The sequence below is a fragment of the Colletotrichum spaethianum genome (assembly GCF_022836535.1).
Source record: "Colletotrichum spaethianum MAFF 239500 DNA, contig02, whole genome shotgun sequence".
Taxonomy (NCBI): Eukaryota; Fungi; Ascomycota; class Sordariomycetes; order Glomerellales; family Glomerellaceae; genus Colletotrichum; species Colletotrichum spaethianum.
The window spans coordinates 486,159-499,508 of record NW_026054772.1 but is presented as its reverse complement, the minus strand read 5'-3'; the positions used below and the strand labels follow the sequence as shown (position 1 = coordinate 499,508).

The 13,350-nt window shown below is 58.6% G+C and overlaps 2 protein-coding genes across 2 annotated transcripts; both read left to right on the top strand.

The window, feature by feature from the left end:
- Window positions 1-359: 359 nt before the first annotated feature.
- On the top strand, window positions 360-3,077 carry ColSpa_01021 (fusarisetin A cluster transcription factor fsa6; the record flags this gene model as incomplete). Its single annotated transcript, XM_049267233.1, has 4 exons — window positions 360-809; window positions 906-1,144; window positions 1,242-2,862; window positions 2,919-3,077. The coding sequence occupies 4 exons, from the start codon at window positions 360-362 to the stop codon at window positions 3,075-3,077; spliced, it is 2,469 nt and encodes an 822-aa protein (XP_049123190.1).
- A 6,938-nt stretch (window positions 3,078-10,015) lies between these two features.
- ColSpa_01020 (nitrogen metabolite repression protein nmr) lies at window positions 10,016-11,455 on the top strand (the record flags this gene model as incomplete). Its single annotated transcript, XM_049267232.1, has 1 exon — window positions 10,016-11,455. The coding sequence occupies one exon, from the start codon at window positions 10,016-10,018 to the stop codon at window positions 11,453-11,455; it is 1,440 nt and encodes a 479-aa protein (XP_049123189.1).
- Window positions 11,456-13,350: the final 1,895 nt, after the last annotated feature.

Here is a 13,350-nt window from a genome sequence, read left to right as displayed (position 1 = left end):
CACACCTTATCCCCGAGTCTGACGAGCGGACGGCTCTGTCAGCTTGGTTGCCTGGTTTAGGATCCTTCGATAATCAAAAGAATGAACACGCATGATTTGCACCTCACCTGTCGGCTCGAGACCTGCTGCTGCTCCAAGACCCCCTTGTTTTCCTTCCGTGACCAACGGCCCCTCATCGCAACTCCGGCGCCCGGGACCGACGTCGAATAGAGTTCTGACCTCCGGATCCAGAAACGGCATCACGGCGGCGCATACCCTTCTGTCTGCCCCACACCACGAGACATCCACCCACACCCGGCTCCGACACGCTGCAGATACCTGTCCAGAGAGAGCGTAACAGAACCTCGCCTCTCGAGACCATGAACGGGGAACAAAACGTGAGCCCGCCGGGGCCCAGCACCGGCGGCTCCCACCCCTCCAACGCCTCCGTCTCCGACCCCGCCTTCGCTACCGCCGCGGCGAAGCGCTCGCGCGTCCTCCTCTCCTGCGGCCCCTGCCGCGCCTCCAAGCTCAAGTGCGACCGCTCCGAGCCGTGCGGCCAGTGCCTGAAGAAGTCGCGGCCGGAGGGCTGCGTCTACGCGCCCAAGCCCGAGAAGCTGAAGCCGGCCAAGGGCATGGCGGCGCGGCTCAAGCGGCTCGAGGGCATGGTGCGGACGATGATGGACGAGGGCGCCGCCGCGCCGCCGCAGAACCCTGCTCCCGCCGGGGCCCGCGAGGTCGGCGTCGCGCAGCCGGGCGGGCAGTTCGTCCAGGGGGAGAGGGCGAGCACGTACGTCGGCGCCACGCACTTCATGGCGGTCCTCGAGGATGTAAGTCGCCCCGCTCGCCGGCTCACAGCCGGGTGCGACAACCCACCACGCCTCGTGGGCGAGCGAGAGGAGAATGTCGGCTGACGGACGATACAGATTGAGGATATGAAGAGCTTCTTTGAGGAGCCCGAGCTCGCCGAGGGCGAGAGCCCCGAGCCGTCGGACGAGCTCGAGTCGCCGGACCTGCTTCTCTCGTCGCGGGGCACGCCCCGTAACCGCGAGGACCTGATGCGGCTGTTGCCCGAGCGGAAGGTTGTCGACCGGCTCATCATGCGGTACTTTTCCTCGCATAGTCCCTCGCAACGTAAGAGGCCACTGCCGCGGGACGCCGCCTCGTAAGGGGCGGCCTGTCATGAACTATATGCTGATTACGCGCAGACATTGTCCACAGGCCAACGTTTGTAAAACAAGTATGTATTCTCCCCGTGCTAGAACGCACCCCCGCCCCCCCGACCTCTGTCGATATACTCGGCGCCGTGCTGACGCCCACCAGTACGCCCGGTTCTGGGCCGACCCCCACGGCACCCCGATGAACTGGCTCGCCCTCCTCTTCATGATCATGTCGCTCGGGGTCTTTTACTCGACGCTGATGGCGCCGCACGAGCTCTCGTCCGACTCGCCGGTGCCGCCGATGGACCGCTTCAAGCTCTTCCGCGCCGCCGCGGCGTGGTGCCTCATCTGGGGCCGCTACACGCAGCCGTCCATCGCCACGATCCCGCCCTTCATCCTCTACGTCGAGGCCGAGTTCATGATCTCCCGCGCCGCCCAGACAAACTGCTACGTCATGTCGTCCGTGTGCCTGCGGCTGCTTCTCAAGATGGGCCTGCACCGCGACCCGGACCGGCTCGCCAACATCTCGGCCTTTGAGGGCGAGATGCGCCGCCGCATGTGGAACATGGCCGTCCAGCTCGACCTCCTCGTCAGCTTCCACATGGGCCTGCCGAGCATGGTCAACGGCATCGACAGCGACTGCGCGCTGCCCCGGAACCTCATCGACGAGGACTTTGGCGAGGACACGGCCGTCCTGCCGCCCTCGCGCCCGGCCACCGACTACACCGAGATGACGTACCCCATCTACAAGTCGGGCGTGATGCGCGTCTTCGGCCAGATTGCGCGGCAGGCGCACCTCCTCTCGCCGCCGTCGTACGCCGAGGTCATGCGCCTCGACGGCCTCCTCAACGAGGTCTGGGCCGGCGTCCCGCGCTTCATGATGGTCCAGCCCCTCGAGGAGTGCGTCACGACGCCGGCGACGCAGATCATCCAGCGCTTCGGCCTCGCCTCGCTCTACAACAAGGCCCGCTGCGTGCTGCACCGGCGCTTCCTCCTCGAGCCGCTGCCGCGGCGCGAGCACGACTACTCGCGCCGGCAGTGCCTCGAGGGCGCCATCACGCTGCTCGACTTCCAAAACACAATCTGGCACGCCTGCCAGCCGGGCAACATGCTCGGCCAGAACGGCTGGTTCGTGTCCTCGCTCGCCGTCCACGACTTCTTGCTGGCCGCCACCATCCTGTACCTGGCCGTGGGCAACGAGCTGTTCTGGGACGGCGGCGTCGAGCACGAGTGGACGGCCGAGATGAGCCCGCCGCCGACGAGGGAGCACCTGCTGCACCTTCTGCAGCGGTCCTACTCGGTGTGGATCAGCATCGCCGCGGGCGTGCCCGAGGTGCGCAAGACGGCGGACATCCTCGAGACGATGCTGAGCAAGCTCGGGTCGCCGCCGAGCTCGCCGCCCAAGGACGAGGGCGGCAGGGTGTCGTCGACGTCGGGGCTGCGCGAGGCCGGTGACCCGGCTTCGGAAAGCAGGTCCGCTCGGGAGGATCAGCTCCTCAACAGCCTTTCCATCAGCGGTAAGAGCCCCTCCCTCCCCCCGCCCCATGAGCTTGGCTGGGCCGACGACAGTCACCAAGTCACTGACGGCATGGCAGATTCGACCACGTTCCCTTCGAGCGCGGCAGATAACCTTAAACCCTTCGACTTCATGAGCTCGGGGCTGGGATCAAGCGACTCCGGTCTCGACCGCGGCTGGGTCGCGGTTGGCAACGAGATGGACTGGGTGCGTTCACATTCCACGAAACGACGGGGCAGAGCCACCTTGCTAATCTGTCACAGCGGTACTTCGACAACATCATAGCCCAGCCCAACAACGACCCCATCGGCCTCGAGTCCCTCGAAACGAGCCAGCCGTGGTTCGACCGGGTGCCGACGCCGGCCGACTTTGATTTCTCGGCTTCAGGGGCATGGGATTCCACGCTGGGACATCAGGGTTGAGCTCTCCAGCCAACCATGCCGTTTTCTACAACAAGCTGCATGGGTTTGCATAGCAGGACGGCTCGCCCGTATGCCGCTACCAGGGCGGCTCGGCAGCTGATGCAGCTGACCTGGGCATGCCTACCTACCTACCTACATGGACGCACGCATCGTTCTCTAGGGCAAGACGACCCCAGAAGAGGGCGCATGGGTCTGCGGCTCCGCGGGCTCGAGCACTTCCGGGCCCAGCGAAGCAAACTGGCCAAGTGGGGAGGCCAGCTGGGCCCTTTTTGCTGCGCTCAAGACGCGATGTCGGTGCCCACCACGACGATGGGCCCGTGGGGGATACCTAGCTGTAGGCTATGTACAAACATGAGAGCCGGGGCTTGCTGGCTGGCAGGGCAGGGATGTCAAAACAGGTCGGCTCAGGTGACTTGAAAATAGACGCGAGGTCGGCGTTGGACAGCAGTTCGCTATCGTGACCCCGGATTTTCTGCTGCTTCGGGCTCTTGCCATGAAGAGATGGCCGGACCGATGGGGTGCGGTGAGCAGCCGTGCCCAAGGAACTGGACCCTGCGGGTTGAAGAGGGGTACCTCACCATGATCGAGGCATAAAAAGAATAGCGTGACGTAAAAACGGTGGGCCGGTGGAAGTGGCCGGCGGCGACGTGCGTGGAAAATCCCAACAATGTCGTCGTTGACAAGGACGATGGCGATGCCGTCCGTGGTTTCGGTCCTTTGGTTTCTTGTACGCATCGTATCCATAGGCTTGCCGTGAGGATGCAACGTCCTGGCTTGGTGTACAGTACAAACGGTGCCCTATGAGGCATGGGGCCAGTTTCCCCGCAATATCCGCAAATTGGCGGCAGCCAAGCGGGGGCTGTTTGCATTAGACCAGCAGCGGCGCCAGATGCTGCTGGGGCTCGTTGGTGGTTTCTTCCTGAGCTGAGGTTGTCATTGATTTAGCTGGTTCGCATTCTTGGCTAGTTCTCTTGTGGTGGTTTGCACGAATCCAGAATTGAGGAAACTCGCCACGGACGCCAAGCGGCATGAAGCTTCTCGGGCGCGCAAACTGGGAGAGGCGCACATCTTCCGCGGAGATGTCGGATTCGGAGAAGGAGGGGAATGTTGGCTTATGAGCAGACCGGAACGCCAGTGTGCTCGTTGGATGACGGCATGGCGGTCGTTTCGATGTTAGTTCGGCTCCGTTTGTACGTAATGGAAAGAATGCGGTGCTGGCCAGGCCGACATTGCGCGATTGTTGGAAAACCATTGGCGCGTCCTTGCCCGTGCTTGCGCTTTCGTCTCAAGTCTTTTGTCAATCTGATTGTCGGACGCACCTTGGCGCCTCCCGTCAGTCTGGTTCAATTCAAAGGCAGCCAGCCCATCTTTGTCCGCCAGCCCGGTCGTTTCGCCGTCTTTTTGTTGTTGGATACAGGGCATTGTGCAGCAAAAGAGGTCGGCTGTCGTCCCAGGGCGGCGGACTGGTTCGCTGGACGTCGGAGGTGTAAGAGACAACTGTCGCAGCTGCTGCACGTCCAGACTTTCGCAGAAGCAGGTTCCGCCTCAAATTGGACGTTAGCCTTTAGGGATGCTCCGCTGGGTTGCGTTTGCATCCTGCGACTTGGCCCAGGCCCTTTTGAGAGTTTCTCTGTGTCTGCTCACTTCCCATGCTGGCCGCCGGCATGTCGCGGGGCGTCGAAATGCAGCAGGCTCGGAAGTGACCACAAGGACGCAGGTCTCGACCCTGCCCAACCCTCGTCATAGTACATGAAGCACCATACAGCAGGTGTTGGGCTGACAAGGACGATACTCCGACGACCAATGGCACCATTCGTGTGAGGCTGATGCAACGAATGAGTCCGGCGTGTGGCAGGCTCCCAGGCCTCCATGTATGTAGATTAGATGGGAGGCCCGACGCCTTTGCAGCCCATGTGCATAAAGAGCCCTCAAGGCCAAAGAAGCGACGGCGTGGTCGCGGTGCTGGGTTGAACCTGGGAGGGGCAGGCAGGCGCTGCAGCCGGTGCGAGTGTGACACGGGTAGTTCAGCGTAGAAGCTGATCTCAGACGTGCAGAGAGCGAAGCTAGGGGCCAGATGCTAGTGCGTTGCGGTGGTTGTGGGAGAGTCAGAGTGCGCGTCTGATTTTGCACCGCATTTGCCCATCGTCGCCCAGGATTGCGATTATTCCTATGGGGGTTTTCTGCTTACCTAGTGTACGTACAGAGCATTGGGAGCTAGCGGTGGGGGCATAGCCGCCTGGGTGGAGGGCCAGGACCGGGCCTATGCTTGTACCTGTGTACTATGTATGTACTAAGGTACTGCAAGAACCCCGTCGAACATCGGGCAGGGTTGTTGCCCATTGGCATCCGTAACCGGTCCGTAGGTTGTAGGCTCTTTACTATGGTACTCCACGTCTCCGTAATGGAGCAGTGGGAATCCGTAACAGTAGAGGGCTCGACGGCGCAGATTTCCGTGCATCACATTTGCTTTGGGGTGGAGCTCTGAGTCGAGAGCCACCGGGCAGAAAAAAAAAGTTTGCACAGGGTCCGGAGGAGATCGTGGCATCGGGATGGGCTCTGATTACACCAAGACGGAGCCAGTTGACGACGTGTGGAGACCCTGATTTGCGCCGGGGGCTAACCGGCGCGATATTGCTTAAATCCAAGGGCCCCGTGATGAGCAGCCGTGCTCGTCGAGGAGGTCCGTGTGAGGTTGATAGGTAGACTCTTGGGCCTGAAGCTGGGAGGGGGGTGCTCGCTCATCAAGGTGCCTCTTATCTGACGATGGCGGCCCTGTCTTGATCTGGGGCGGGCCGAGCATAAAGGGTCAGAGTCAGAGAGTACAGGTATCTGGGACTGACGTGATGATATGATGGCAGGTCGAGCCGACAGGGTTTCGTGTGATTGACTTCCATCGGCCAACAGGTTACATACGTAGTAGATGGCCCCAACGTCAATGCTGGATGGCGTTGATGCGGAACGAGGGAGAGTATACAGTAATTAGTAGTGTAGACGTACGGCGGGCGTTGCGTCGAGGCCGACGGTGGAGGTATCCCGATACTCTGTCGAGGAGTGCTGCTACCGTACCTATCTCGGGCAGAAGTCAACAATGGCGGCGGCATGACACGGGCATGGTTGCACAAAATGGGCGGCAGTCTTGGAAGGCCGGGTTGAGAGGGGGGTGGAAAAGTTGTTGCCAAAGATAAGGAAAAATTTTCAAAAGTACCTACCATAGTCGCAAAGTAGCCGCACTGCGCAAAAAATTCAAAAAAAGACTGGGGACAAGTGGTGATAGCAGAAGGGAGAAGACGCAGAGGAGCGGTTTCCCAGTAGGTAAGAGCAACTATGTAAGCGAGACGCCGAGCCAACCGCAGCCAACCTCTTACATAATAAAGCCAACCTTGAGCTCGAGTCTTGGTCTCGAGGACTGGATGGAGGAGACAAGAGAAAAACGCTGCTCACGGGGCGCTGGGGAGGTCCCAGTACAGCAGCAGCCTCTCCCCCTCCTCCACTGCTTCTGGCCCTCTTTCCTTGACTCTTTTCTTTTCTTTTCTTTTCTCTTGACATGCACTCACTCGTCTTTGCCGAGTGATGAGCGTGCCTGCACATTACATAGGATAGGGAAGGGGGTGAGACTGACTGTCGCTTTCCAGGGCGGTCCCCGCTGCTGCTGTGGGAGGGCTCCAGAACGGGCTCCAGCCGTGCCCGGTCTCGTTGATGCATTGCCCGATTCAGTGACCAAGTCCCCGATCTGAGGTCGTCACACTGCCTGGAGATCCAACTCCAACAGTTGGAGCACGGGGCTCTGGAAACCGCTGGAGAGCGCAACGGGAACTTCTTGGTCGACATGCAAATCGACCAGGGCCTGCCAAAGGTAACACGGTACACGTGCCTGCTCCTCGACACGGTATCGGCCCAAGTAGCCGCATATCGCCGCCCTTGTAACCCACCCCCCGTGGACTTCCCTTCCATTCCCTTTCCTCTCTCTCATCTCGTCCCATCCCACAAAGACCCCAGTGTCAGTTTTCTCCATCCCACTCTGAAGAAACTTCCCATCTTGCAGTCGCGGTTTCCGGCTCATTACTCGATAGCCCGCCGTAATGCAACTCTGCACCTTCGTTGTCAGTGGTTGCAAGACAGGACAACAAGCCCATCCGTGCATATGTATCTGGTTTCCATTCTCATCCCATCACCTCCAAACAACCAAACAGACAGCGGCAGGCCCAGCTTGAACCAGCCCCGTTGCTCGGTCTCCTCCCCCTCCCCGGGCCTGCTTCCGGCCTCATGGATGATGGCTTGACGGCTGGCTGGTGTGCGTGTGCGTGTGGTGTTTCCGCTCGATGGAGCCCAGTTGTTGCGCTTGCATCAAGGTCCGAAGGAAAAACGCAACGTGCTCGCCCTCGTGGCCGCCGGCCAAAGATTCAATTATTAACAGAAAAGGGCATGCCACAAGGCCCAGCCGCGCCATCGCCCATGCATGCCCTGTCCACCGAATGGATTCACCTAGCTAGTGGTTAAAATACAAATTCTCTTAATCGTTTTCACTTTTGACTTTGCTCATCCCGTTGTCTCGCCGCACCTGTCAAAGAAATCCTGGATCGAGACTCGACCGTCGTCGTCGTCGTTGTTGTCATTGTTTCGCCGGCCTCGAGGATACCCGACCTCATTCATTACTTACCGCACAAACGGCAGCATACCCCATCCCTACCTGCCTCTGCACACTGACACACGCATATCCCCCAACTTCTCTCGCTCTACCCGGCTATCTTTGGGGACTTTCATCTTGCCCTTCTCTCCAACGCTTCCACGGATCCCGCCGACGAAGTGCAAACCTGTTGGTTGACTTACACGCAGTCTGCTCCGTCCTGCTGCTGTGTTTGCTCATCATCGGTCGGTCCAGGCACCACCACTACCACCACCACCTTGCACGGCCCAGGACGACACGGCATCGCTTGTCCGTTTCCAGTTGGTCAAATCACCACACGGACTGGCTAAGGACCGGCATCAAAAGCTTTGATGCTCCTTACCTGAGGTCATCCGGCCCTCGCCCTCTTCTGCCTTTGCCCAGAAAGCGTTGGATCGTTTCTCTTGGTCTATCCCTATTCAACCCCTCTCGAATCGCCTGCCTGGACTTTCTGCTCCGATCGCCTGCCTTCTTAAGGTTCGACTTCGCATAAGTCAACCCCATATCTCTCAACCACTCTGCATACGAGCCCTTGTCGCCTGCAAGCAAAGAGCCGCTCAACGACACGAGTAGAAGGCCATTGCGATAAACCGACACGACCCAAGACCCCAATGACCATCACCTGATCCGGCCGCTACCCACTATACTGGTGCATCTCTTATTTTCGCCTTTCCTGGCCGACCCCGACCCCGTTTCCAACAACCCATACACCGCTGTGAAGCATCCTCCCGAAGTCACCCAGCTTCGCATCGGATCTCCACGCCGAACTCCCCTCCCAGCCTGGCGACTCTCCCTAAACGACCAGCCCACGAATCAATCGGGCCAGTGGCACTCGAACGCGCCTACAGGGTCACGGTCAACCACTAATAACTCCGATTGGTCAACTTCCCTTGCACCGTGAGCATTTGGATGCAGATTGTCGGTGGATAACCCAACGACGACAGCAAATCCAGCGAGCACGCACACCCGCATCACCCTGACGAAGTTGTCCCAACTGGGCAAGTCGACTTACAGCGCTTTCTCACTTTGACTGAGACCGGCAGGGGACACACACTCACCCTCACCCTTCACTCCTTGCTCTCGTATGCTCACACGCCGCACTCACTGTTGCTCTCTCTCACACTCACACACACACACACACGTGCATACTTATCTACCTCATCCCTCAGCTACACGCTGAGCGGCACATCACTATCCGCACACCGTTGGAGCTGCCTCGTCTCATTCACGTGTAGACGCACCCCCCTCAGATTGTTCTACAGCTTCTGCAGCTGCCAACGTCCCAACTCTTGGGCACTCACCTCAGGAACACACGAGTAAAAGTACGAGACAGCGTGCGACAAGCTCCGAGATATCTCTCTTCTCACCTGCGGGTTGCTGCCTCATCCCGACAAATTTCCCTTATCAGCAGCATCGACGACGTCTGCCCTCTTCTTGTCTCTCCCACATTCCCACACCCCCCTAGACCGGATAGCACCATTCCCGCCTCCGCCGACGAACGCAGCCTAGCCTGTCATCTGTTCATTCCCCCAGATCTTTTGATCGACCTTCGGCCTGGACAAGGCGTGCGTCCGTCTCTTGCATCTTGGCTTTCTGACGGTTTGCTGGGGTCAACCCCGCCATCGACCGAAAAAAGGAGCTCCCATTTTGATAACGGCGTTTGCTATCTATCTCGCCATTTGCCCTCGCAACCGCACCCCTCAGGGTTCCTGAATCATTCCGGTCCAGGAACCGCATTTCACTACTTTTTTTTTTTTTTTACCCCGAGAACTCACCCCATCACGTCACGTCACCCTTCCACCGGCACCCTCAGTCTGTTTCTGTCCGTGTCTCTTACCCTCGCGTGCGCAAAGACCAGAGACCAGAGACCAGGCCTGCACTTGGCCCGTTCGGTCCTCCCCTATTTCGCGATAGCCCTCCGGCCTGCTATAGGTTCGAGGTGGGATTTTACGTATCGGTTTGTCACGGTTGATACTCTTTTAAAAACATTCCCATAAACCCCGACTTCACAACAAGGCCGCTTTCGGGACAACCAGCCTAGCAAGGCAGCGTCAGCACCAACACCTACATTGCTCTTCTTCTTCTTCTCCACAAACCCAAGACCGCACTTACACCCTTCCTACAGCGCATTTCCTGGGGGAGAATAGCGGGGTTGACGATAAGCCCTTGCAGCAACCCTTTTTCCCGACTCAAAACCCTTCTTGCGCTGCTGCCAACTCACTCGGTCCTTTTTCTGTTCTTCCCCGCAAGAGCAGCGTGTGTCGGGAACTCCTAAATGGTTACCCTGATGCCTTCCCAACTCAACGGGATTGGGATCCCTATCCGCCCCGCCAAACAGCAACAGCAACAGCAGCAGGATCACTCAAATCACCACTACCACGGCGACTCGGCGGTGTACAGCACCACCAGGACGCATAAGCACTCGCGCTCATCCTACTCCGAGTCATCACCTCTCGCCTCCTCAAGAAACAACTCCCTGACATTCCGCCCCTTCAAGCGCCCGATGCCCAGCCCGAACAAGACGATTGCCGTCATCAACGCCAGCGGTCGCCAGGCTGCCTCTTTCATCAGGGTCGCCACTGCTGTTGGCTACCATGTCCGCGCCCAGCTGCGGAACCTCGAGGGTGTTGTAGCAACCGAGGTCAACTCAAACCCCAACGTCACCGTCCTTGTCGGCGAGCTGTACACTAGACACAAGCCCACCCCGGACAACAGAGATGTGACAACCAACGGTCCCATTTCCGGTGTTGGTGTGAACCACGATCTGATCAGGGAGCTCTTCCGTGGCACCCAGCTTGCTTTCATCAACACCACCTTTTATGGCGACGAGTTGGAGATCGGAAAGGCGCTTGCCGATGCCGCCAAACGCGCCGGAGTGCATCATTACGTCTACTCCTCCATGCCAGACCACGCCGCCTACAACGCGGACTGGCCGTCGCTGCCCCTGTGGGCGGCCAAGCATCAGGTTGAGGAGTACGTGCGCTCCATCGACCTGCCTTCGACGTTTGTCTACACGGGCATTTACAACAACAATTTCACATCGTTGCCGTACCCGCTGTTCTGTATGGAACTCCAAAGCGACGGGTCCTTCCAGTGGCAGGCTCCATTTCACGAGGATGTGAAGCTGCCGTGGCTCGACGCCGAGCACGATGTTGGCCCCGCCATCCTGCAAATCTTCAAGGACGGCGTGTCCAAATGGCGTACTAAGCGCATTGCTCTGGCGTGGGAGATGCTGACTCCTCGCGAGGCTTGCGAGGTTTTCGCCCGAGGTGTTGGACGCCCGGTCAAGTACATTCGAGGCCCGATCGACCTCAAGGTCAAGGTCCCCAATGGCTACCGCCAACAACTCGAGGCGCTGGAGAAGCTGTTCTCACTTGGCCATCAGGACCCTAAGAAGCAGCCTCCCTACTTTGGTGACGTGGAGTTGGAGGACAACTGTCTCTCCCAGTCCATGGCGCTGTGGGAAGGCCCGCGGGGTCTTGAGGAATACGCGCAAGAAGTCTTCCCGCTCGAGGAACAGGCCAACGGCCTGACATGGATGTTGGAGGAAGAGGAGGAAGCCCCCGAGGAGGAGGTCGTGCCAGCTGCCCGCCAGAGGGATCAGGAAGTGCAGCAAGAAGCAGAGGAAGAAGAAGAGGAGGAATACTCGGACGACGAGGACGACGGTCTGGTCATGAGAGGCTTGAAGAGAGACGAGGAGGAATGGCTTGCATGAAGGATCCAAGCAGGATCAAGGACGCGGTACCGCTTGGTTTTGACGGCCATGAGCTCGAGCGACTCCAGAGCACATCACACCCCACACACGACATACACATTGCATGCAGCGGCGTCCGGGTGACGAAGATGGGAGGGGGAAACGACGGAAATGGTTTGGAAAATGTGCGTTTGGGGATTCGATTTTCTTTATTGCCCAGCAGCATACCTCCTCCAAGTGGGGGTCGAGTCGAAGCATAGCTGGGCAGGCTTGTTTGTGTGATGGTGATGACAGCTCTTTCCTCGAAATCATCCATATGGGCTGGCATGGCGTTGCGTGGTTGACGAAAAATCAAAAAAGGGTGGCGAGTAATGCACAGCTCGCGGGTATTTGGTGTTTTGATTTTGGTCTTGTTTATGACAGCATTGCGGTGGGGAAGAAGGACGGAGTGGAAGAAGTGGAGGGCGATGGGCCAACGGCTGGTTCTGTCACCACAACATATACAGATATATATGACTTGTTTATTCCAACCACCATAGCACACACATGCCGTGAACAAGATGGGCGGAGAAAGAGATGGTAGGGAAAGAGGACGCAACCGAGCTGAGGAAGGGGAACTTCCTCATTTATGACGGCGGTTGTCGTCGGTTGTAGCCAACCCAGACCGTCACCTGCGTTGTAGGTGTCTGTTCTGATGCCACGGCGTCCAAGTCTCAACCCCTTGCTCGCAGCGTGGGGGTCCATTGACTTTTGTTCGGCAACGGTGAGAGGCGGCCAGCCCGTTTCGGTGAGCCGCGTGGGAGGGACGGGCGAAACCCGCCGTCGGGTTTCGTCCGGGGCCGCGGATTTGCACAAGGGTCCTGTGATGTGCATGGGATGACTTCATTTTACTGCATGTTCAGCCCGGGGGGGATGAGACGAGGGAACCGGCTGGTGCAGTTCATGTCTTTGGGCTCGCATGGTCTTATCGCCACGGTCCGTTGCTGGTATCGGACCGGAGAAGAGAGTCGCCACAACAAGCCGAGCCTCTCGAAGGGCGTGAGAGGCTGTTGGGGTTGGGTGACGGAAGGCCCTGAAGATAAGGTGTGCCAGAAGGTTTCTTCTAGAAGCTTTTTGCGTCGGAGTCAATCTGGTATTTACCGGGGCCCCCTTGAAGTTGGGCATGGCCTTGCGTAGGGAGATGTAGGTAATGGACAGATAGGGGGGAGGGTCTTTTTGAGGTTAACCCCGTTCGTGCTATCCGATAAGGGAGATCAAGGTTTTTGTTTTTTTTCGAGAACAATCAGGATTTGATGGTCACGGGAGGACCGGTATGGAGAAATCGCCAAAGGGGTTTTTTTTTCCACTCGCGTTTGACAGAGTTGATGTCATTTTCTTCCACGATGTCGGCGGTTCGTCCCACTTCATCACTCCGGGCCCCTTCGTTGACGAGGGCAATGTCCGTGGTCCTCTGCTCCGAGAGCCCGCAGAGAATACAACCAGAACGGTTCTCTCGACTCATACCATGGTTCCGATCCACGTCTGGTTCCCGCGATCGTGGAACCCGCGGCCCATGATCTACATCGCATTCCGATATGTTGTTGATCGTCTTTCGGCCGAAGGGGGGGGCGCCAGACCTCGCCGGCGTTCCCAGCCATCTTGGAAGACTCGCACTCGTGACCGGACTCGCACCCGATGTACACCGGCCGTGAGCAACGTCCCTGGAGTTAGGTGACGATGCCACTCGCAAGGGTAGGCCTTACTTGCCTCTCTTATCGGCCTCCCGGGTGGCGCGCCCATGCCGGCATGTCCCCCTGACTAACCCACTGCCACGTTTTTTCCTTCCCAGATGTGTAAAAAAAAAAAAGCAAGCCCTACTGCATTCCAATTCGATTCCCGAGATACCATTTCATCTTGCATGTACTAAGGCACGGTGG